This window comes from Rhinatrema bivittatum, chromosome 12, assembly GCF_901001135.1.
Source record: "Rhinatrema bivittatum chromosome 12, aRhiBiv1.1, whole genome shotgun sequence".
Lineage (NCBI taxonomy): Eukaryota > Metazoa > Chordata > Amphibia > Gymnophiona > Rhinatrematidae > Rhinatrema > Rhinatrema bivittatum.
Genome location: NC_042626.1, coordinates 49742234 through 49767730, shown reverse-complemented (window position 1 = coordinate 49767730; position 25497 = coordinate 49742234). Strand labels below are relative to the sequence as shown.

The 25497-nt window shown below is 47.6% G+C and overlaps 1 protein-coding gene across 5 annotated transcripts in view; it reads left to right on the top strand.

Annotated features, from left to right (window-relative positions):
• The window catches only part of GHDC (GH3 domain containing), a 39964-nt gene that overhangs the window by 4955 nt on the left and 9512 nt on the right, over window positions 1-25497 (top strand). For all 5 annotated transcript variants that reach the window (XM_029573164.1, XM_029573168.1, XM_029573166.1 and 2 more), the window contains exons 3-7: window positions 4592-4770; window positions 5044-5650; window positions 6398-6593; window positions 14248-14319; window positions 18461-18594. In XM_029573164.1, the coding sequence (XP_029429024.1) occupies window positions 4592-4770; window positions 5044-5650; window positions 6398-6593; window positions 14248-14319; window positions 18461-18594 (1188 nt within the window). The remainder of the gene's footprint in view (window positions 1-4591; window positions 4771-5043; window positions 5651-6397; window positions 6594-14247; window positions 14320-18460; window positions 18595-25497) is intronic.

Below are 25497 nucleotides of genomic sequence, written 5' to 3'. Positions count from 1 at the left end.
GCCTATTTCGTAAGGACGAGCTTGCTCCTCTTATTCCTGCTATCCTGGAGGAGCTGAGCATTGAGAGTCCTCCGGAAGAGGCCAAGTTAGGTAAGATGGATCCTGTCTTGTTGGGCCTGAGAGGTCCAGCAACTGCCTTCCCCTTTCATTTTTCAGCTACAGACTTGCTGTTCCGGGAGTGGGATACCCCGGAGCTGGGGTTGAAAGTGGGAAAGGCCATGGATAAGCTATATCCTCTGCCAGATGATGCTTTAGAAATGCTGTGGATGCCCAAGGTAGACACAGTCGTATCCGTGGTCCCCAAAAAGACCATGATTCCTGTCATGGGAGTAACTGCACTTAAGGACCTGCAGGACCGGAAGCTGGAGGTCCGGCTTAAGAGAATTTTTGAAGTCTCCGCCTTGGGAGTCCAGACAGCTAGTGCAGCAACTTCGCAATGAGAGCAGGTCTCCACTGGGTACAACAGTTGCAGGCTAATGCAGGCCTCTTGCAGGAGGAAGCCGTTCAGGCGAGTCGGTTAGAATCCTCCATGGCCTACTGTGCTGATGCGTTTCACGACTTGTTGCGGATGTCGCCGAGATCCATGGTGTCGGCGGTCTCAGCCTGTAGACTGTTGTGGTTGAGGCATTGGTCAGCGAATGTGTCCTCCAAATCTCAGCTGGATTCTATACTGTTTAAAGGCAAATTACTGTTTGGCAAGGTCTTGGAGGATATGATTCAATCTTTGGGCGAAAATAAAGTTCATCGGTTGCCGGAGGACAGGCCTCGGTCCCAGGGTTCCTTCTCTTCTAGAGCCAGATTCCGGGGGAATTGGCGATATCAACTGGCTAAAACGCCTAACTCCTCCTTTCAGCCAGCACAACCAAAGCAGCAAGCCTGGTCTCCGCCTTTTCGTGGCCGAAGATTCGGAAGAGCAGGAACGGCTCAATCCGCTCCGGGGTCCAAATCCTCACAATGAAGGGGCGCCGGTCCATGCCTCGGTGCCGGCAGTAGGGGGCAGACTAGCCCTATATTTCGAGGAATGGGCCAAGATCACAACGGATCAATGGGTACTTACTGTGATAAACAAGGCTATGCTTTAGATTTTGCACGGCGCCCTCGGGATCGGTTTCTAGTCTCTCCCTGCGGATACGCGGCCAAACGTCAGGCGGTTCAGGACACTTTGCAGCATCTCCTCCAGCTGGAGGCCATTGTCCCAGTACCCGTAGGGGCAAGAAGGAGGGGACGGTACTCCATTTACGTCATAGTCCCAAAAAAGGAGGGTGCATTCCGGCCCATTCTGGATCTCAAGAGTGTAAACAGATGCCTCAGAGTACCAAGCTTTCGCATGGAAACTCTTCGCTCGGTCATTGCCTCGGTCAGAAAGGGGGAGTTTCTGGTGTCCCTAGATCTCACAGAGGCGTATCTACACATGGGCAAAAGACCGGCTCACCAGCGGTTTCTTCGCTTCGCAATCCTGGGCCAGCACTTTCAGTTCCAAGCTCTTCCCTTCGGTCTGACCACAGCTCCTCGAATGTTCACCAAAGTAATGGTGGTGGTAGTGGTTCAGCTTCGGAGGGAAGGACTGTTAGTGCATCCCTATCTGGACGACTGGTTGATTCGTGCAAAGTCACCCAACCTCGCACAGAGAGCAGTTCACGGAGTTCTCCAGCTCTTACAGTCGTTGGGCTGGGTGATCAATCTATCCAAGAGCAGACTCGTGCCCTCGCAGTCCCTGGAATATTTGGGGGTGTTATTCGACACGCAGCAAGGCAGAGTATTTCTCTCTGCAGACTGCATTGTCAAGCTACAAGCCAAGTCCGGGGATTCTTGCTCAAGAGTCCTCCCAGAGTTTGGGATTACTTGCAGGTGCTCAGCTCGATGACTTCCACCTTGGGCTTTTGCTCATATGCAGCCCTTACAATCTGCATTGCTCTCCTGTTGGAATCCAGTCTCGGAGCTATTTCACCTCCCTCTTCCACTTCCGGATGCAGCGTGAGCCAGTCTCGATTGGTGGCTGGTCGTGGACAAACTCTCTCGTGGAGTTCCCCTGGAAGTTCCAGACTGGACAGTGGTTACAACGGATACCAGCCTCTCCGGTTGGGGGGCAGTTTGCAGGGGAAAGTCTGTTCAGGGATGCTGGTCGCCCAAGGAGTCTCAATGGTCGATTAACCGGCTGGAGACTCGGGCAGTACCAATAGCGCTGCAGGTGTTTCATCTTCTCATTCAGGGGAGGGCAGTTAGAATTCTGTCAGATAATGCGACCACGGTAGCATATCAACCGCCAGGGGGGAACCAAGAGTTTACCCGTGGCGGTAGAGGCTCATCAGCTGGGCGGCGCAGCATGTGGTCAGCATCGCGGTGGACAATATGCAGTCAGATTTTCTCAGCCGACACCACCGCGATCCGGGGAGTGGGAGTTGGCGGATGCGGCCTTTCAGATAATCTGCGAGGAATGGGGCATGCCCAGCATGGACCTCATGGCGACTTTTCGGAATGCCAAAGCCCTGCGGGTCTACGAACGGCGCAAAGAGACTGGGGCAGAAGGGGTGGATGCACTCGTGCTTCCCTGGCCCACAGGGATCCTGCTGTACGTCTTTCTGCCTTGGCCACTGATCAGCAAGGTACTTCGGCGCATAGAGCTCCATCCAGTGGAGGTAATTTTGGTAGCTCCAGAGTGGCGAGACGTCCTTGGTTTGCGGATCTCCTAAACCTGATGCGTGCGGGACCCCTGAGGTTTCCACATCTTCCAGATCTACTGCATCAGGGTCCCGTCTGTTTTGGAGGAAGTAGAGCGCTTTTGTCTCGCGGCATGGCTTTTGAAAGGCGCCGCTTGAGTCGTAAAGGTTATTCTCCGGCTGTGGTGGCAACTCTGCTGAATTCTCGTAAGATGTCTACCAACCTAGCGTATGTTAGAGTATGGAGGATTTTTGAGTCGTGGTGTTTAGAGAGGGCGTTATCTCCCACTAGAGCACCGGTGTCAGATATTCTCGGTTTTCTTCAAAATGAGCTAGCAAGGGTTTGTCATGTAGCTCCCTGAGGGTTCAAGTCGCAGCGCTTGGCTGTTTACGTGGTACCATTCACGGTGTGGCTTTGGCGGCACATCCGGATGTGGTTCGTTTTCTACGGGGCGCCAAGCATTTGCGGCCTCCGGTGAGACATCCTTGTCCGTCTTGGAATTTGAATTTAGTGCTCAAAGCTCTGGTCTCAGCTCCCTTTTGAGCCTTTGAAGAGGACAACCCTGAAGGACCTTACTTTGAAGGTTAAATTTCTGGTTGCTATTATGTCGGCTCGTAGAGTATCGGAGCTCCAAGCTCTTTCTTGTAGGGAACCATTCTTGCAGATTTCAGATTTGGGGGTTTCTTTACGAACTGTGCCTTCCTTTCTACCGAAAGTGGTCTCGGCTTTTCATGTCAACCAATCTGTGGAGCTTCCGGCTTTCTCGGACATAGATTGGTTGGATCCGTTGTCTGGGGACTTGCGGAGGCTGGACATTCGCAGAGCATTATTACATTATTTGGAGGTCACCAATGATATTCGGCTGATGGACCATCTGTCTGTTCTGTGGAGTGGTCCCAAATGTGGTAGGATGGCATCTAAGACTACCATAGCTCGCTGGTTGGAGGAGGCCATTAACTCGGCCTATTTGTTGCATGGTAAGCCTCTTCCTCTGGAGCTTCATGCTCCCTCTACTCGTTCTCAGGCGGCATCTTGGACGGAATGTCACTTGGTGTCGCCGCAGGAGATTTGTCGGGCGGCTACTTGGAAATCCATTCATACGTTTGTGAGGCATTACTGATTGGATGTACAGGCGCAGGGGTCTGCAGAATTTGGAGCAGGTGTGCTGCGAGCGGGCCTCTCCAGATCCCACCCCAAATAGGTCAGCTCTGGTACATCCCAGGAGTCTGGACTGATCCGGGTACATACAGGGAAAGGAAAATTAGTTTCTTACCTGATAATTTTCGTTCCTGTAGTGCCACAGATCAGGCCAGAGTCCCGCCCGTAAGATATATGGAAGTTAGGATGAGTCTGCTCATTCCCTATTTCTTCGGTTGTCAAATCTGCAGAAAACACTATCCTGTTTTGAATTGTCCTGTTTCAGTGGGTCCACAGGTTCCGTTCCTTGAGGGGTTCGATGACCCGAATATTTTTTTGTCTAGTTAAGGGGTTCTTGTACATACTTCTAGTAGTTCTGAAGTCATACTGCTGTTTTAAAAACACCTCTGTCTCCATCTGCTGGGGGGGCGGGGGGTTAAAACCCAGGAGTCTGGACTGATCCGTGGTACTGCAGGAACGAAAATGATCAGGTAAGAACTAATTTTCCTTTAAATAAAGCCGGGCCATCAACGATATGCTAAGAGCAGGGGAACCAGAGCCTTAGTCACGTGTTACACTTTTCCAACTTGTGCAATCTTTAATTTGAGCTCCTGAAAGCAGCCATATTTGTAACAGTGTTAAGTTACCTCACATATACTGAGATCTGGTTGGCCTGCATTTTCTGCGATGTAGCGTCAGCTGCAAGTAATATAAGTGTAACCTGAGTAGTAGGGGTGAGTAGTACACGGAGTGTAACATGGCAGTAGAGAAGACTCTTCCTCCTTGTTTCCTTAAGATTCGGACACATTTCGCAAACGTCACCCTTTGACCCGATCCAGTTACTACAGCGAATATTTCCAGAGGATTGCCAATGGGGAGGAGAACGTGCTGATACCCGGGAGGCCCACCTGGCTGGCTGTGAGCTCGGGAACATGTGCCATGGTGCCAGTTATCACTGTGGACTCTTTCCTCCAGGTACAGTAAACTTAAGCAGCTCGTACTGCATCCTTTGTTGTTGAGAGGTAGGAAAAGCAGCTGCCAGCGGAAGGACCTTCAGTTGGCTATTTGGCAAAGTTGCTGTCTCTGGACTGAAAGGTTGCTGGTTCTGTTCATCAATTTCTAAGGGTGGTGCCAAACAAATAATGTTGAAAAAATAATTGGCAAAATCAGAAATCTCTCTACTTTTTATAGCCGCTTAAAGTGTTTCCCTAATAGTTCTATATCTGTACTTTGTCATCCTGTTAATAGGGTACTACACTGTGCTTAAACACCATCTTCAGCATGTACCCAGGATCCCAGGAAATGGCCAGTCTCTGTTTTGCTTTCTCGCAGCACCAGTCTGACTCTGGAATCCCTGTTTTGTCCTCCTCTCTCATGCCTTTTGCTGCTGCCAAATACCTGAGGAACCTGGACTCCACCCCCGCTGCTGTCCTAGAGATCACCTCTGAACCAGAAGTCTTGTATGCCTGCCTGATATTCGCTCTCCGGGACAAAATGCTGGGCATGCTGGAAGCCGGCACTGCCTTGCGCCTCAGCGATGCTTTTGCATACCTGCAGAATAACTGGTGCATGCTGGCTGAGGACATTGAAAAAGGCCGGCTGAATCCCCAGCTGCAGCTGCCTGACAGCACAAGGCGGGATCTGGATGCCCTGCTAAGACCTGATCCCGGGAGAGCCTGGGAGCTGAGAGCCCAGTTTGAGAAGGGATTTGAGGGGATAGCAAGACGAGTGTGGCCAGATCTTCAGGTGGTTCTTGCAGTGGACTCTGCCTACGATGAGCTGGCTGGGGATTCTCTGAGGGAATTCTACTGTAAAGGGGTCTTAGTCTACTCTGCTCTTTACGGGACAGTCGAGGGTAAGAAACCTTGGATTTTCAGCCACTCTATTTATCCGTCCTGCTTATGAAAGCATCAGAAAACTGAAGTCAGGGGCTATACCTGTTCTCTTTTGGGGGGGGGGGTCCTGAAACAAACGTCTGCCCATGGTAGGAGAAGAGGTTCCACTTTTGATTCTATTTATCCACATGTTCTGTAGATAAATAGAAGAATTCATTTTCAATGATAATTAATTCAACTGCTTTCACAGGATCTTAAATCCATTTGAAACCAATCTTAGAGGCTTCCTGCATGGTTTAGTGCTTGACAAGTCCAGGCTCTGCCTCTGATCTCTCAGCCTTGGATGAGCTACAGCATGGGAGGCAGTAGGCCAGCACAGTTTTAATGGTTTAATGCATTCCCAGGGCTCTAGGGTTTATTTCTGCAGAGACTGACAAAAGAATGACTGCTAGAAGATGGTAATGAGACTCTTCCTTTTGAAGTAAAATGTTACTCTACTCTAGGGCAAGATGAAAAGAAACATGATGGAACTACATAATCTTATCCCCTGTTCTGCACCGTGGAGGGGGAGTCTGTAGTGAAATTTGTTGGGTGGGTGAGTCTGGAGGTAGAGTTTGTGTAGGGGAGACAAGTGAGGGGAAGGCTGGAAGGAGAGTGTGTCCGGGGGGGGGGGGGGGGGGGGGGGGGTGGATTCATTAAGTAACCCTGATTGTAGAGTGTATGTGATTTTGATTTGAGGCATCCTCTTAATATTTTGACATCCTTAGGTCTGATCGGGGTGAATCTGTGGCCAGAGAAGCAGGAGCAGCACTATGCACTGTGTCCCAGGTCCATGTTCTGGGAGTTTCTCCCTGCGGAGCTCTCGGAAGAGGACGAGCAGCAGCTTTCAACCATGTGCATGCAGGATGTGAAGGAGAATGGGCTGTATGAGCTGGTGATAAGCAACGGTGCTGGGCTGTACAGGTAGAAGGCTGCATTTAAGGCTGTTTTCTCTGTATGTGCATTCTCTCATGTACCTGTCGCATACGTACTCTCCTCTCGCCATCGCAAGGATATAGACACAGATATTAGGGGCATGCCCACTCACATGCATGAACATATACCCAGACATCACGCTGTACGTTCGACAGGTACTGCCTATCAGTGCCAGTACTTGCTCTCAGTGGCTGCTTTGTCTAACAAGGGAAAAAGAAAATGTAATTTGAAACTTCCATTTCTTAGCATTCAGACAGATGGATCCAGAACCAGTGGATTATGCACCTCCACCAGCAAATGGAGATGGAGCAAAGCTGACATCACAGTATATATACCCCTGCAGTGAGAGCCTGCAAGTATTCTGTCGCCAGCAGATGGACATGCATCTCCCTACTGGTGATTGCTTCAAGTTTTCAGAAGGAGAACAAAAAGAGAGAATATTAATTTGCCCTGCCCTCCTAAGATCATACTATATGGTCCCTCCCTCAATTGAGAATTCCCGAGATGATCTATATTGGATTTTCCCTCAGATGAGTGCCTTCGTCTGGTAGCTGGTTTCAGCCGACATGGACGTAGCTATAAAAGACAGCTGAGGGAAAAATCCCTGTTTGAGGGGCTATGTACCACACCCCATTCAATAAAGAGAAGTATATCTAGAATTTATCGTATGTTAAATAAAGACAGACCCTCTAAACCCACACACATCACTCAATGGGAAAGAGATCCAAGGCACAAGTTGGCGGATAAAGAAAGGGACTTGTGCTTCATGTCTGTCAGAGCTCAATATCCGCTAATATCGTAGAGAACGGGTACAAACTACTCTACCGCTGGTATCTCTCACCCCTGCCAGATTACAGAAATACTATCCTAATCTGACTGGGAAGTGCTGGCATGTGTGCAGCAAGGTGGCTCACCTATTTCACATATGGTGGGAATGCCCGGTTATCACAATCTTCTGGGACAACATATTTGAGATCTTATTCGAAATAGTGGAGGTTCGTATCCCAAAGGACCCTAGGCTAATATTCCTATGCATACCTGTAGAAGAACTCTCGCCAAACATATACTCGTTGAGCATACAAATCATTATAGCTGCCCGGTTAGAGATCACAAGACACTAGAATAGTAAGGTGGTTCCCACAATCAATAAAGTGACCCAAAGACTCGCTCGGATTTATCATTTAAACAATCTTACGGTTTGAGAAACGGTGGAAGCCGTATCTTGACTGGCAACTGAAGAATGCTACGGCCCCGTGATTTGCAAACTTAATGTTAATCGGTGGAATCATTGAAATCTCAAGGTGAAACAAATACCTTAGTGATTACCACATCATCAGCCTCTCATCCAGGAAGGTGAGGGGAGAGGAATGGGAGGGGAAGGTAGGGGGGAAAATAGGTACTAGGTACGAGGGGGTGAAAACAACAAAATAATTCACAAAATACTCAGGTCGCAAGAGCAGAGTACCGCACAAAGAAACAAAATGTTTCTTGATAAAAAAATATTGTTTAAATGGTTGAGAATTGTTTCTTGTTGACACACGAAAAAGTTGTATATGATGAATACACTCTGTGCATGTTTACAATGTCATGTACAATTCTACATGGTCTATGTGCATTTGCCGAATAAAGAACAAATTAAAAAAATAAGACAGCTGAGAGGCAAGCAGGTGCAGGAAACCAAGCACAGTGGTGATGGTATATGCTGTCTTCCCCCCTGCAGCCGTACTCGGCTGGGACGAGCTGAACTCAGGTAAAGCAAAAAAAAAAAAAAAGAGGGTTTTTTTTAGTAGGGTTACTTCCTTTCTCCGGTCTCCATGCTCAGCGTGCCAATCTGATGTTCATTCCTGCCTCCGAGGGGTTTAGGGGACGTGGGCAGCCTAGCGGATTGAGCAGCCCTTTCAGGCTAGGCCCTGCTCTTAGGCTGATCTCTGTGCACAGCGTGGTAGGCTGCAGCGGTGTTTTCGCATGTTTTCCTGCAAATTAGGCTGCCCTCTTCAGGACTGTCGGTTCGTGCAAGTGCATCCTTGGATGCTTAGTCGGACATCTGCTTGGGTGTCCAGTTGACAGTGGCTTCTGTTTGAGGCACGCACTTGCCTACATTCACAATCTGAGCGGCATTAAGGGTGCTCAGTTTTTGGGCGCTCATCGAGGCACAGGGTTGTATGCTTACCTTTTTGGATGCCTAATTATAGCAGCACGAATACAGCTGGATGCACACACTTCAGTTGTCTATTAAGTGTACTGTCAAACTGATGGTGCCTGGCATTCCCTCTGACTTGTGCCAGCGCTGCTTGGAGGCTCAGGGATAATTGCCTTCGTCTGATTTTACTAAGACCGGTTCTTCCCAGCCTTATGAGGGCCTGGGTAAAGACATGTCAGAAGGGGCACCTGGCCTTGGAACTCCCTTAACTGGTTCATCCGTGGGGGAAGGTAAGTTCAATGGGCACAGGACAGGTGCCTCCAGTTTTTGGCCTGGACCCTTCTGCCCTTTCTTGGGTGGAATTATTTCAACGATTGCAGTCCTTCTGTTTTTTCAGGCACGGTCCTCAGCCCTGACCAATCTTGCCAGGTCAGAGTCGCAGGTAGTGACCTCCTGCATGCCTGGTGCTGCGGTTAAGCATTGAAGTACACCTAGATCAGCGGCCGGACTTCCTGGTAGGGACCCAGGTGGCACGGATGCTGAAGCCGATCCTTGCTTTCTGGAGGATGGAACAGAGTAGGATTGTTGCAGCTCTTTCATAGATGAGTTACCGACTCTGATTTCCGACTCTGATTTCCCAGACATTAGAGATGCTGGGAGTCCCTGGGGCTGAATCCATGTCCGAGCCAAAGAAAAATCCCATTTTGATTACTTTACGTAAAGTTTCTTTGTTTTTTCCCCAGTTATGGAGGCCGTTCAAGAATTGATTGATTTTGAGTGGGGTGCCCCAGAGGCTAATTTCAAAGGGGGGGGGGGAGTCTTGGAAAGCCTGTACCCCCTGGATCCAGCTGCAAGAGATCAGTTAGGTTTTCTGAAAGTGGACGTGCTTGTGTGTGCTGTCACCAAGCAAACGACTATCCCCATAGAGGGCGTAGTGGCCTTGATGGATGCGCACAATAGGAGGATTGAGGCCATCCTTAAGCAAGCATTTGAAGCAGTGGCAATGACTTTGCAGATAGCTTTTTGGCTCACTCCTGTTCACTTCTCTCTCAGGAAGTCGATGAATCTGGTGTGAATTCCAGGGCAGTGATGGAGCCAGCAGCCGCCTTTTTGGCAGATGTGGGCTGCGATTATGGTCCTCACCTCTGCCAGAGGTGCTACCTCAGTCTAACCTTTCGAAGTTGCCCTTTAAAGGCTCGCTCTTGATTGGGAGCGAGGTGGAGAAAGTCCTCAGTTCCCAGAGGATAAGAAGCAGAAACTGCGCTCTTTTAGCATGAGAGGTCGTGCTAGGGGATCCAAGCGATTTTGACCCTAAAGAGGAGCGGCCATTCAGAAGACTCAACCTTTTTGGTAGGTCTTGGTCCTTTCATCTCAGACTGTCCTGATGGGGTACAGGCTCGGGTAGTGAAAATATCCCACCCCCCCAGAGCTTGCCAATGAAGGTGTGCCGGCCACCCCTGGGAACAGGAGATAGGGGGTCGCCTCTCTTTTATCACAGGTGGATTGAAAGCAGTTCAGACCAGTGGGTCCTGGAGGTGATACAAGATGGAACACTGTGAAACTCCAGTGTATATCCTCAGGGACATGTTCATGGTATCTCCCTGCCACTCCCCACAGAAGAAGCAGACGGAGTGTACATTGTCAAAGCTCCTTAGTCTGAGAGCTGTGGTTCCAGGTCCCAATTCTCGAGAAAATACGGGCCAATATTCCATTTATTTCCATGTGCCCAAGAAGGAGGGCTGTTTTTGTCCTATCCTGGATCTCTAGGGGGTCAACCATCATTTGTGGGCGACTCATTTTCGCAGAGAAACCTTGTGCTCAGTGATAATGGCCATACAGTCTAGGGAATTTGATGTTGTTGGATCTGTCCGAGGTGTACCTGCATATTCTCATCCAGCTAGAGTATCAATGTTTTCTACGGCAGAGTTGAGAAAAGATAGGATTCTGGTACACCTGTATTTGGACGTCTGGCTGATTTGGGCCAAGACTCTAGAAGAGAGCTTCCTGGTGTCATGCAAGATGATCTCCTTGTTGCAGGAGCTCGGTTGGGTGGTGAACCTGGCAAAGAGCAGTCTTCAGCCATCTCAGTCGCTAGAGTATATTGGTGTTTGGTTTAACACGAAGCAGGGCAGGGCTCTCCTGCCGGAGAGTCATATTCAGAAGTTGATGGCGCAGGTGTGTCTGTTGATGAACACAATATGCCTGACTGTATGGTCCTATCTACAGGTACTCTGGTGGTGGCAACCCTGGAAGTGGTGCCGTGGACGAGGGTGCATATGCATCCTCTTCAGTGCTCCACCTGCTGATGGAGGTCTGCTCTCAATTACATTGGTGGTTATAAGCTGATCATCTAAGAAAGGGGGGTTTCCCTAAAATCACCGTACTGGCTAGCTCTCACGACAGATGTGAGCCTCCAGGGTTGGGGAGCTCACTGTTAGTTGCTGACGGCACAAAGGCGCTGGAGTGCAGAAGAGTTTCTCTGGAACATCAATCAGCTGGAAGCCTGGGCGGACCGGTTGGCATGTTTATAGTTTAGCAAAAGGTTACAGGGTTGAACGATCCAGATATTGTCGGACAGTGCAACCACTGTGGCTTACATCAGTCGGCAGGGAGGAACCAAGAGCCAGTAAGTGTCGCAGAAAATAGACCAACTTATGGAATGGGCGGAAGTGCATCTTCAGGAGATCTCAGCCTCACACATTGCAGGAAAAGACAATGTAAGAGCAGACTTTTTTCTCAGCAGAGTCTGGATCCAGGAGAATGGCTATTGCTAGATGAGGCATTTCAGCTAATAGTGGATCACTGGGGCCTTCCGTTTCTGAAGCTGCTGGCAACTTCTCACAATGTAAAGGTTCCTTAATTCAGTCGCAGGAGAGATCCAAAGTCTTTAGGAATCGATGCTATTGTGCAGGTGTGGCCAGCAGGCAAGCTGGTGTATGCTCTTTCCCTGTGGCCCATGTTGGGTAGAATGGTTCGGAGGGTTACGAGTCAGAGGGATGGTCTTTCTGGTGACACCAGATTGGCCCAGGAGACCATGGTATGCATATCTGCAGAGGCTCCTGGTAGACTCTCCCTTCCAGTTTCCGGCGCACAGGGATCTGTTGCGGCAAGGGCCTGTTCTTACTGAAGACTCTATTTTGTCTTACGGTATGGCCCTTGAGAGGACTTGCTTGCTGAAGCATGGATAATCTACTGCAGTGATTGCCACTTTGCTGTGAGCGAGAAAGTTCTCTGCTTCCTTAGTTTACCTGCGGGTTTGGCAAGTATTTGAGGCTTGGTGTGAAGATCGAGGAGTTCTTCCTTGTTCTGTAAAGATCCCACTCATTTTGGAATTTTTGGAGGATGGATTGAATAAAGGGTTGGCCCTTAATTCACTGAAGATACAGGTAGCAGCTCTTGCCTGTTTCAGGGGTCAGGTGAATGGTGGTTCCTTGTCTGCTTATCCAGATGTGGTCCGTTTCTTGACAGGAGTGAAACATCTTCATCCTCCATTGCAGTTACCAGTGTCCTTGTGGAGTCTTAATCTGGTTTTGGGTTTCTTAGCGGCCCTAGTTTTTTACTTTCCTTGCTGTTATTGACCTTGAAAACTGTGTTTTCATGTGGCAATTTGTTCTGTGCGTAGAGTACCCGAGCTGCAGGCCTTGTCTTGCCGGGAGCCGTTCCTTCGAGTGATCCCGGAGGTGATAGCCATGTACTGTTCTTTCCTTTTTGCCAAAAGTGGTCTCTCTTCACTTGAATCCGTCTATTTCCCAGCCATCTCTGGCTAGGGAAAGAGATGAGGAGGAATATCGCCTGTTGCGACCCTTGGATGTCAAGAGACATATCGTGAGGTTTCTAAATCTCAGGGAAAATGATCGTCTGTTCTCCACGGTGGAAGTAAATAGGGCAAGCCAGCTTCACAGGCTATAATAGCTCACTAGATTGAGGTAGTCACGGCTGCCTATGTGGATGCTGAACAACCATTGGCTAGTCAGGTTAGGGCTCATTCCACTAGGGCTCGGGCAGTGTCATGGGCAGAGGTTAGATTGCTGTCGCCCGTCAACATTTGCAGAGCTGCGACGTGGTCCTGCATGCACACCTTTTCCAGGTATTATTGTCTGGATGTGCAGGCCCAGGAGGACGCAGCCTTTGCACATGCGGTTTTGATTGGACCGCGGGCAGCCTCCCACCCTTTTCGGGAGTAGCTTGGGTACATCCCACTGGTTCTGGATTCATATGTCTGAACGCTAAGAAATGAGAAATTACTGCTTGCCTGATAATTTCCTTTTTTCTTTAGGACAGACAGATGAATCCAGCTTCCTGCTCTTGGCTGCCGAATGATTGTGCTATGGTCCTCCTGCGTGGCTATGGGTTTCCAGAGGTTACTGGTAAGTGTTAATCCAGTCCCTAGACTAGTGTTAGTACATTCTTTGTCTGAGCTCAGTGTTTCCTGTTGGCTGAGTGCTGGAATGGTTATCTGTTGTTAATCAAGTTTTGTTAGTCTGTCTACAGTTGGGCTTTTGCAGAGAATACTGGCGGGCTGTTGTCACTGCAGGAGAATATATACTGTGGTGTCAGCTTTGTTCTGATGCCATCTGCTGACAGAGGTGCATAACCCACTGGTTCTGGATTCATCTGTCTGTCCTAAAGAAAAGGAAATTATCAGGGGGAATGAGAAATTACTACTTACCTAACTTTTTCTCCTCCTGGTATCTGCACTCAGCCGATGTCCTGTGGCTTCTGGTAGCTCCCTGCTTGTGATCTGAGCTGCAGATCATGTAATTTGGGCCAGGAACCCTGAAAGTAAAAGTGTAAATCTAGTCTCCCATCACTTGTTTACTCACACACATAGTTTATACACCTATTTTATAAAAGTATGTGGATCCATGCATTAAAAAAGTGCATATACTGAAACAAATGTGCATGGAAGAGCTTCAGGAATTTATTAAAAACCTACCTGTTTCAGCTCGCCTTTGATTCTGAACTGTTCAGCATGTATACAAACCCTACTGGTTCCAGTCCACATATGCCGATGATCCTTTTTATGCAGACTCTGATTTTTAGCTGAGTAAAATGCACATGTTCATCAAGATAATCTTCATATTGTTTTAATTTTTCTGGGTTTTTTGTGTTTTCTTGTCTTGATGTTCATTTTATGCTATATTTATGTTAACTGCTTTGAACACAGACTAGGTATCTTATAAACAGCTGCCACTGCATAGTTTATAAAACGGAAGTGTAACTTTAGGTGCACCTCCTTAGCCATGTATGTGCTGAGTCATGAGTTACCCTCCCTCCCTGGCACAGCATCCCATTCTGTGTACGACCATGGACAGGTCACTTTATTACCCTGTGTCCATTGACCCTGCTGTCATCTCATGATCACCAGGTCCTTCCCTCTCCACCGTCCCTTTGGAAGCTGTCCTGCAGTCTGTCGGCACTGCACATCTCTCTTGTAACAGGCTTAGGTGAAGGATGCTGTCTGGTTCTCATCTCTGATCACCTCTCATTCTTCCTTATTAGGTATCGGACAGGTGATGTCGTGAGGGTGACGGGATTCTACAACCAGTGTCCAGTGCTCCAGCCGGTGTTCAGGTGGGGGATTCTGTTAGCAGCTGTCTTCCTAACTAAGAGGTCCCAAAAGCTCCTTTTATAGCGAGATCTCTGGATAAGTCATACTTTGAGCTAATTAAAGGTATTGCTGTTTGCTGAGAATCCAGTACGGCTACCCCCCTCTGCGCTTCTGGTTGTGTTTTTGGGCTTGGCAATTTCCTCCTGCTCCTTACTAATTACAACCAGGACTAAGATCTGGTACCTTGAGCCTTCATTTGTAACTCCCTGGGATTTTTCCGCTATTTTCTATCCCCCCCCCCTCGACTGATTTAGAACGTCATTGCAGTGACAGTTCCATTCCCTGTACATACCCGGATCAGTCTGGACTCCTGGATTTATGCATCTGTACCAGCAGATGGAGACAGAGAGAGTTCAACTGACACTGTTTTATAATCACTGGTGCCACCTGCAGTTCCTCAGTATTTCTCTGTCTCCAGCAGGTGGTGGCTGGTGCATACACCTGCAGTTTGTCTTTTGTCTTTCTTACTTTTTTCCTCACTTTTACTTAGGAGCCTTCCTCCCAGGGATAGGGTTCCCTATCCCTGATGTGGACGAGCTGGAGGTCGGCGACCTTTTTGTACGCTCACTTCAGTGTGATCCGTGGGGTGCAAATCCGGTGGTCCAGATCCCTCCTCTTCACAAGGCCACCTAGATGGCTTTTTGGGCTCTGGTCAGCTGCTTTTCTCTCCTTTTTTTTCTTTTCAGGCTGGGCTGAAGCTGGACAGCTCCCCTTAGCCTTAGGAGAGGAGAGTTCCTGTTTCCTTAGTCAATGCTCTGGGGATTCCTTGGCCTCAGGGATTTCTACTTTATATATTTCTCCCGTGGCCTCTGGTAGGAAAGGTATTGCACTGGATAGAGAGACACCCGGGAGACGTCATGTTGGTGGCCCCGGAGTGGCCAAGTCAGCCATGGTTTGCAGATCTGATCAATTTGGCAGTGGACAGGCCGCTGCGGTTTAGCCATCTTCCTCGCCTGCTTTGTCAGGGTCCCATATTTTCGGATCAGGCAGATCGCTTCAGTCTAGCGGCTTGGCATTTGAGAGGCAGCGTTTGAGGCACAGGGGTTACCAGAATCGGTTATCACCACCCTTCTTCACGCTAGGCAGACGTCTACATTGCTATCTATCATCCGGGTATGAGAAGGCTTTTGAGGCTTGGTGTGTATCTAGGGATGTTCAGGACTTTCGCTCTTCAGTGTCTCAGATTTTGTCTTTTCAGCAAGAAGGTTTGAGCAAAAGCTTGGCCTTTAACTCTCTCAGAGTACAGATTGCGGCTTTGGCATCCTTACAAGGGACGGGGGGGGGGGTGTTTGACAACATATGGATAAGAGGACAGATTTCTTGAGGAGTTAAGAATTTATGCCCTCTGGTTAGGAGAGTCTGCCCATCCTGGAATCTTAATCTTGTCCTGGTAGTTTTATGTGAGCTGCCCTTTGAGCCTCTCCACAGGGCGACTTTAAAGGATTTGACTCTGAAGGTTGTTTTCCTGGTAACTATTTGTTTGGTGAGAAGGATATCTGAATTGCAAGCGTTATCTTGTCAAGATCCATTCCTTCAGATTTCAGCTTCAGGTGCGTCCTTGTGGACGGTTCCCTCCTTCCTTCCCAAGGTGGTCTCGTCATTTCATATTAATCAGACTGTGGAACTTCTGCACCTCATGCACGAGAGTTCTGACGTTTGGACTTCTAGAGAGCCTTGATGAGTGACATTGAGGTGACAAATGACTTTAGGAGATTGGATCACTTGTGTAAAGAAAGGTACCCAGGCTTCCAAGGCTACCATTGCGAGGTGGCTTAAGGAGGCTATTGGGTCAGCCTACATAATCAAGGGTCGTCAAGTACCTGACGGTTTGCGGGCTCATTCTACTCAATCACACGCGGCCTCATTGGCAGAGGCTCAATTGGTGTCGCCACAGGAAATTTGTAGGGCGGCAACATGGAAATCGTTGCATACCTTTTCGCGTCGTTATCACCTAGATGTCCGGGATCCGGAAGCTCGCTTTTTTAGTGAGTGTTCTGCGAGCGGGACTCTCCAGGTCCCACCCTGAGTAGGGAGCTTTGTACATCCCAGGAGTCTGGACTGATCCGGATACATACAGGGAAAGGAAAATTGGTTCTTACCTGCTCATTTTCGTTTCTGTAGTACCACGGATCAGTGCAGAACCCGCCCGTTCTAGAGGGTGGAGAATTAGCTACTCGACTCTGGTTACTTTCAGTGCTGTAAGATTTTTTTTTTTTTTGGGGGGGGGGGGGGGATATTCTAATATGTTTTAAGCTGTTTGACTATTTACCAGTGTTTTTTCTGGCTTGGGTACAGTTCAATATGAGGAACTGCAGGTGGCACCAGTGATTATAAAACAGTGTCAGTTGAACTGTCTCCATCTGCTGGCACGGATGCATAAACCCAGGAGTCTGGACTGATCCGTGGTACTACAGGAATGAAAATTAGCAGGTGAGAACCAATTTTCCTTTCCAGGCCAAGGACTATGCCCTAGGACCCTTTTCTAGAATCCCGATATCACTGGCCCTAAATCCAGCCACCGGGTGTCGCTGTCGCTCAGTAACTGACTTCTGCCCCACCCTCACTGTACCGGGGAATTGTGAGCGCTGCCCGCGTGGTATCCCCTGGGAGTGGGAAAGACCCAAGCCAGGAATGGCACCCGGGTCCCTCCGCGTGGCAATGCTGAGCCGCTGCTTCGGTAGCCATGGAATCCAGAACTACTGCAGCAAAGGTGTCGCTCGGATGTTCCCCATCCTCTGGGCTTCAAGACTCATAGGAAGACCCAGGATCGGAGACCCTGGAGAAGAGACACCAAGGCAGGAACTTAAAAATCAGAGGAGTGAGGCAGCAGCTTGTGAAGGGGCTTTTATGTATGTGGAATTGCACTTGCAGCCTTAAACCTGTGAAAATGGATTTTGAATTTTATTTTTCTTCTAGGATGGGTGATTTAAGTGTGACTTGTGCTAATATCACACTGTGAGTGCTCATGAACGTATTAGTGGTAACCTGGAATGTGTTTCTTATACTATGTGACATCTCTTACGCTACGCATTCACTTATTTTTAGTTTAGTGTGTTTTAAATTCGGTAAAATGAATTCCCAAATCAACCTTGCCTGGGGGGATGGGCGGCTGCTTCTCCTTTTGCCGTCTTCACGGCAGTATGTGCATCTGAGGTTCCCTGCACTCCTGCTGCATTAGGAAGCGCACAAGGCCTTCGATCCCAGGATCTGTAGCAAAATCTTGGGCCTGAGGGAGCTTTGATTGGCCGAGATTACCCCATTAGCTTGATGTCATCTAAGATCCAGTCCTGGTTTTGCCCTTCTGCATGCAGGGAGATGTAGTTCTTTGGCTTTTCTTAGGGACATTAGAGGTACATCTCCCTTCATGCAGGGAGAGGGGGAAGAGGTTAAAACCATGACTGGATATGCCTGTCCTGAGTGACCCGGAGTCATCTAATAATTCAGCTGCACCGTACATACAGCCCCAGATGACATGCAGTGTTTTGGGATCAATTAAGGTCATTACAGGAAGTTTGGGATTCTGAGCTTTCCGATACACTGGGCATGTAGGTAAATCCTGACTGTCCAATTGGAAGTCGATTAGTGCTAGGAATAGCACACGCTGCTGGAGCTTCTCTCTGCTCCCGCTGCAAGCTGAGGGAGATTTTTAAACCCGGCTCTCTCACTCCAAGGCCAGCTCGTAGACACTTTGGAGGGTGGGGGGAAATAACACATGCACTCATTACATGAATCTTATATTAACTGCATGCTCCCCTGCACGGCAGGAGACTTCAGAAGCATTTGGTGATGGTATTTTGTGTAGCTAGGGCTGGGCCTGTTGCTGTTCAGCACTGCCATTTTGGTGCTGCATTTTTCTCTCTTCCGGTTTTATTTTATTTTATTTATTTATTTAATTTTATATACCGACAGCCGTTTGCACATCATGCTGGTTTACAAGTAACTTACAACCATAAGATATATAGGCAGAAGCCTTTACAAATAACAGTATGTAACATAAATGCAGTAACAGAGCAAGAAACTAATGCAGTAACAGAGCAAGAAACTAAATAACTTTTGTAAAGAGAATGTATTTTAAAGGAAAGCGTGTTTTTCATTTGTTCCCAGGCAGAGTCAAACACTCAGCGTACGCGGCGAAAGGATCTCGGAGGAGCAATTTTACCACATCCTGCAGCGGGCGCTCCAGCTGTGGCCGGGGGCCCGGCTGATTGATTACTGCTGTGTGGAAAGCAGCGTCCAGGGTAAGATGTGGTGGCGTCTCCCCCTTTTTGCAAGGAACGAGATAAGAGAATGGGATGCAGGTCAAGCCTGGGCTCATGTTCCTCCACCAGCCATCCGGGCTACTGGGGGGGGGGGGGGTGGCTACCGCAGGGGGCCTGCCCAGTCTCATTTGCTCAGCAAAGGGCTTGGCTTGTCTCATCGGACTAAGTGACAGCAGCTTCTTATATTTCCAGAGAGGCAGAATTAGGTGAACATAGACCTGAAGCCCTGGAAAAAAAAACACTGTTTATAAATAGGGAAATCCATACTGCTGTAGACATAGACCTGCTGTACTATGACAAGTCTTGGTCCATCTCTAGTCGTCCTGCTCCTCCTGCGAGTTAACGTCCCTTTAGCCGTGTGTCCTGCTCCAAGTTTGAATTCCATTACTGTCTTGGCTCCTGACACCTCCGCTGGAAATCCACCGCCCTCTCAGCGAAAATATTCTCTTGCCACTTGAGCACTTCTTGTCCTTGAGCTAAAGTCTCCTTTCTGGGAGCCTGCAAGGGGCAATTTTCCAAGGGCTGTACACCAATGGGAAAAGCCTCTTTTTGATTACTGTCACCCGCCCCCTCCCCCACCCCCGCCATGCACTGTTTTATTTGCAGGGTAAAAGGGACAGCGCCACCCTCTGGATGGATAATTATAGACACAACGTGTGTGGGTGGGGGCTGGGGGGGGGCATCTTTCATACTAAGTCCTTGGCTCAGGGCTAAGCCTATCCTGTGCCTTCTGTTTCTCTCCTGCTTGGCAGTCAGTGAGAGCAGAACCCAAAAGGGGCATCGAGCAGTTTGCTTGCTGTGCTGGGAGCTTACGGCCAGTGTTTCGAGTTAACGTAACTGAGAACCTGCCGACATCTGGGGGCCCCATTGGGGGATTTCCATCCGGGCCCCCTCGTAGATAGCTTGGAGGGATGGCGCCTCCCTGTTGTGCTGTGTCTCAGGGGCACTATCAGGCCGGCAGCCGTTTTTCTATGGGAGGGGATGTGCTTTTGCATTGCTTATCAAGTGCTGGGCAACCTTTCTAGAACATCTGAAGAGTCCGAGTGCAGGGATACATGCAGAACGTTTCGTGCATCCCTAGAGAGAGACTTAAGGGTGTGGTGACTTGTTCCTGTCATTCAGTCGCACTCAACTTGCCCATCTCTTGTGTGGTCGGGATTTACGGTAGAGGAGCGCTGGAGGTCCTGGGTCACACGCTCTTACTGGTAACCCTGGCTTCCTGTGTACCGTCGCTGCCTTCAGTTCAGTGGAGTCCTTTTTGTCTTTTTTTTATTTTAGCTTGGCGTTCTATCTGACAAATGACTCATTCTCTGAGCGCTCGCCCCAGATTTCGAGCAGAACTGTGGCTGCTTCTCATCTGGATTTAGAGGAGTTTTGGTTTGCAGTAGAGCTGTAGTAGGCAGGGAGTGGCCATGTTCTCCAGTTTGGGACTCTTCCTGGGGAACTGCAAACTTTGCTGGAAACTAAGATGCTTTTATGGAAACTTCAGCCAGACGCACAAAGTTTAGGGGATGGAAATGTTAGAACCTGAGAGGGCGAAGAACCTATCAAATCTGAAACATTCTTATAAATGATCATCTGGGACCCCTGATCCTGTGAGCTCTTTGGAGGCTAAGCAGGGTGGTGTCTGGTCTGTATTTGAACGAAGGACATGGAAAGAGAGCCAGACACTAGGACAGGAGTGAGGTGCATTGGTAGAGCCATGCGTGGCAGGGGGAGGATTGACAGCAATATAGGTTCAAGCACTAATAATAACACAGCAAAGCCGAAAGAAATGAGCATGGCCTTCGGAGGTGTTGGAGGGCGGGGTGCTGTCAGACCAGTGTGCCCAAGCTGGAGCTTTTGTGTGATCCTTCTGTAGCTCTTTATTCAAATTCTGCCAGAGTCAAACATACATCCATGAACTTTGGACTAACTCTGTAAAATACCACGTTGGGGGAAAAAAAAATCTCCAAACCAACCTTTCACATCAGTCCGCATCGTAACATTTCCCCCCCCCCCCCCCCCCCCCCCAAATTTTTAATACATAAAAAGTCTGCATTGTGTCCTGAATAAAAAAATTTTTTTTAAATGTCAAGGTTTCAAACTCCTAGCTCTCAGTGCTTTTCAGATCTTCCAGAAATTACATTACTTCTAAATCCACTCCTTCCTTTTTTTTTTTCAATCCTTATTTCCCTCTGCGCTTAGCTGAAAGTAATTCCATTTCTAATAATGCACAGTTCCACAAACCAGTCATGTTTAATTGGTGTAATTACTTTGTTCCAATTTCGCAGAACGATTCTCTCGACTAAAATTAACTTCTTGACTGTGCTTGTTCTTCTCCCAGACCCAAGCTGCTGAGACCAGTAGAAAAATGCCAGGACTGTTGATAACCCCCATCCTGCCTCTATCACAGGCACAAGGCTAAGAGAGGACCCAGGCCCCCTCTGTTGCCACACAATCTCCAGCATCTCTCCGTTCCCGTTTCGTCTTTAGCCTTTAATCACACCGGACTTAGGTATGCTCTCCTGTAAATTTAATGTTCCCAATAGACGTTTGAACACTTCACGATTCCTTCGGCAGTTTGAACCTCCTCTTCTGATTCTGCTGTCGTACCAGTTTCTCTGTCCCATTTACTTCACATACTTCATCCTACCGGCTCTTCGGCCCCCCAAGAGTGCTCTGCGTAGTCTGCTTTTTAAGCCCTTGGAGCTGTTACTTGGAAATGCTGCCTCTTCCAATAAAGCAGGGTGGTTTAAACCCATCTCTCGCACCTCCATATTTGCTACATCCCTAATCTGCAAAAAAAGGCACATGGAGGGAATTCCTTAAGATTAAATTGAGTTCCACCCATTTTGCAAAAAGTTCCTTTCTCAAATCGTTGCGAGAATCTTCAGCTCTGAGTTCTGAACTAACCTACAAATACTTCAGGGACAAACCTTCCTCTGTTCTAGTTAAGCTAATATAGGCGCCACTCCAGCAATGTGCTTCACCTTATTTTGCTTCCTGTAGGCCCATCATCTACTAGCCAGAACTTCCGGACCATAGGTTCTCGTAATTTTGGCACAACGCCATGGGTTGGCCGCTGTGGGAATCAGGATACTGACCCAGTATGGCAAGTCTTCCCCTTCTTATAATACCATCCCTTCCTTTGACCTAGCTCTTTGTTCAGCATCAATCCAATGCTGATTCGAAGAGGGATTATTCCATTGAGAAGGTACACTGAATAATGCCGCCTGATAATACCTATAAAAATCTGATAAGTTAATACCCCAGCTCAGCTTTACATTGCTGTCAGGTTTTAATGGTCATTCTAGATTACGTAACCATAGAAAACCTATGATGATCTCATTTTACAGGCTGATACAGTACAGTGTGCTCCGGTGGTCAAAGGCTGACACTGGCCTGTGCGCGCTCGCCCGCTCTCCCGCAAACCTTACTGTATCGGCCTGTCAGTGTATGAAAAACACTGTAGGTAGTGGTAATGGTACCATTGTACGAGGATAAGTCAGTAAGTAAGTCACAAACATACATGGGATTAATATTCATGAAATTTATTTAAATGCAAAAGATTAATTATTTACTGTGAAATAAATTTACTGTGAACCGGTAGATGTAGTGTATTTGGATTTTCAGAAGGCGTTTGATAAAGTCCCTCATGAGAGGCTTCTATGAAAACTAAAAAGTCATGGGATAGGAGGCAATGTCCTTTCGTGGATTACAAACTGGTTAAAAGACAGGAAACAGAGAGTAGGATTAAATGGTCAATTTTCTCAGTGGAAAAGGGTAAACAGTGGAGTACCTCAGGGATCTGTACTTGGACCGGTGCTTTTCAATATATATATATATATATATAATGATCTGGAAATGAATACGACGAGTGAGGTTATCAAATTTGAGGATGATACAAAATTATTCAGAGTAGTTAAATCACAAGCAGACTGTGATACATTGCAGGAGGACCTTGCAAGACTTGAAGATTGGGCATCCAAATGGCAGATGAAATTTAATGTGGACAAGTGCAAGGTGTTGCATATAGGGAAAAATAACCCTTGCTGTAGTTACACGATGTTAGGTTCCATATTAGGAGCTACCACCCAGGAAAAAGATCTAGGCATCATAGTGGATAATACTTTAAAATCGTCAGCTCAGTGTGCTGCAAATAGAATGTTAGGAATTATTAGGAAGGGAATGGTTAATAGAACGGAAAATGTCATAATGCCTCTATATCGCTCCATGGTGAGACCACACCTTGAATACTGTGTACAATTCTGGTCGCCACATCTCAAAAAAGATATAGTTGTGATGGAGAAGGTACAGAGAAGGGCAACCAAAATGATAAAGGGGATGGAACAGCTCCCCTATGAGGAAAGGCTGAAGAGGTTAGGGCTGTTCAGCTTGGAGAAGAGACGGCTGAGGGGGGATATGATAGACGTCTTTAAGATCATGAGAGATCTTGAACGAGTAGATGTGACTTGGTTATTTTCACTTTCGAATAATAGAAGGACTAGGGGGCATTCCATGAAGTTAGCAAGTTGCACATTTAAGACTAATCGGAGAAAATTCTTTTTCACTCAACGCACAATAAAGCTCTGGAATTTGTTGCCAGAGGATGTAGTTAATGCAGTTAGTGTAGCTGGGTTTAAAAAAGGTTTGGATAAGTTCTTGGAGGAGAAGTCCATTAATGGCTATTAATCAAGTTTACTTAGGGAATAGCCACTGCTATTAATTGCATCAGTAGCATGGGATTTTCTTAGTGTTTGGGTAATTGCCTGGTTCCTGTGGCCTGGTTTTGGCCTCTGTTGGAAACAGGATGCTGGGCTTGATGGACCCTTGGTCTGACCCAGCACGGCAATTTCATATGTTCTTATACAGAATATAGTCACAAACAGTTTTTCTGGAAAAACCAACTACTTTTCAATGTAATCGCCGCGAACATTTATACATTTGTCCCAGCGTTTGAAAAGTCCGTCAAAACCTTCTGTGTAAGTGTCTTTTGGCTAGCATCGTAACCAGCGCTTCACCTCTTGTTCCACTTCTTCATCGCTGGTGAAATGTTTACCACCGAGATGGCTTTTCAGTTTGCCAAACAAGTGAAAATCGTTGGGTGCCAAATCCGAACTGTATGGTGGATGTTCAAGAACTTCCCAGTGCAGGTTCGCAATTGTCTGACGAGTCTCATTCGAAGTGTGTGGTCTGGCATTATCGTGAAGAATCAGCACTCCTCTTTTTTCCAGATCTGGGCGTTTTCTACGAATAGCTCCTTTAAGCTTTAATAGTGTAGCACAGTAGGAAGCTGAATTAACAGATTCACCACGCTTCTGAAAACTGGTTAAGAGTATCCCATCTCGGTCCCAAAACACAGTCAACATCACCTTTCCTGCAGAAGGCACAAGCTTGAACTTTCTCGGTGTCGGTGATAGTGGCTGCTTCCACTGCATGGAATCGCGTTTCACTTCTGGTTGATAGTGGTGCACCCACGACTCGTCACCAGTAACAATACGTGCCATCATTGATTCACCTTCGTTTGCATAATGGCAGAGATTTTCCAAACAGACACCCATCCGGTTGTTCTTATTGTCTTCTGTCAGCTGTTTGGGAACCCATCTTGCACAGACTTTGCGAAAGTTCAATGCATCATGCACTAAGGAATATGCTAATCCGTGAGAACACCCAATTTCTTTGGCAACTTCATCAATTTTTACCCTCCAGTTAGCGCGAACCACCTCTTTAACCTGCTTCACAGTTGCCTCTGTCGCAATCTCTACAGGTCGACCAGGTCTGGTTTCGTCGTTCACGTTGGCACGTCCTTGTACAAATTTATCGGTCCAGTTATAAATTGCTTTACGCGAGAGACATTTCTCTCCATATACTGGATACATTTCTTTATGAATGTCTTTTGCCACTAAGCCCTTAGCCCATAAAAATTGGACAACAGCACGTTGTTCTTCGACCGTACAATCTGTCAACACGGCAGCCATTTTCCTTGTGTACACAGCCCCTGCTCATGCACAGTTTAAATAACTATTTATGTACATAAGCACTTCTAAGGTGCTGCCATCTATGGAATATGACAACATTACAGATATATGTTTTATTACCTTAGTAGAGAGATTTGTGACTTACTTACTGACTTACCCTCGTAAATAGGTGTAGAGCTTGGGAGAAGCCAAATAGTATTCGTTCTTCCCAACCAGCTGATAAACTGCATCCACTTCAGACTGTCCCCTTTAAATGCTTTCAGCAAGGGCACCTAGGCATCCACTTATCAGCCAAGCTAAGTATTTTATACTACTACTATTTTATTTAAATGGATATCTTACTGTCTTCTCAAATCCTGCAATTCCTCGCTATTTAGGGGCTTAATTTCAGAGTTGTCTTCTATCCCTAGAGTGCTCCAAAGACTTTTAACTTCTCTAGCAAGGCTGGAATTGATTTGTCTAATTCTGTCAGCTATAGTAAGATAGCGTCTGCAGTTCTTTGCTCTATCCCTTTAATGCTTTTCTTGTAAGTTTTTAAGTGCTATTTTTGAGTAGCTCTTCCCCTGAGAGATGGGGGGAGCTTTAAAGAGAGAGCAGAGTCCCCAGATACAGCATGGGGACCAGCTGCAGATGCTATTAAAAAGGCCAACCACAAAGTAATTCCAGGCAGATCTTAGAGCAATTTTCAGGCTTTTAAGAAGCTTTTTCTCCCTGCAGAGCAGGCCGTGGCACAATTTACCAGCAGTAGGGAACCGAGAAAAAGGGGGATGGTCCTGGGCAGGCTCGACAGCTGTCTGCAAGCCGGAAAAAGGAATTCGGTTCAACTTTGCAGTCTGCCCTGAATTTCCTCCTGTGCTTTCCAGGAGCTTGAATGGCAGCCCTGGGATGTGGGGCTGCAGCTCTCCTGGTGCCATGTGCTCGG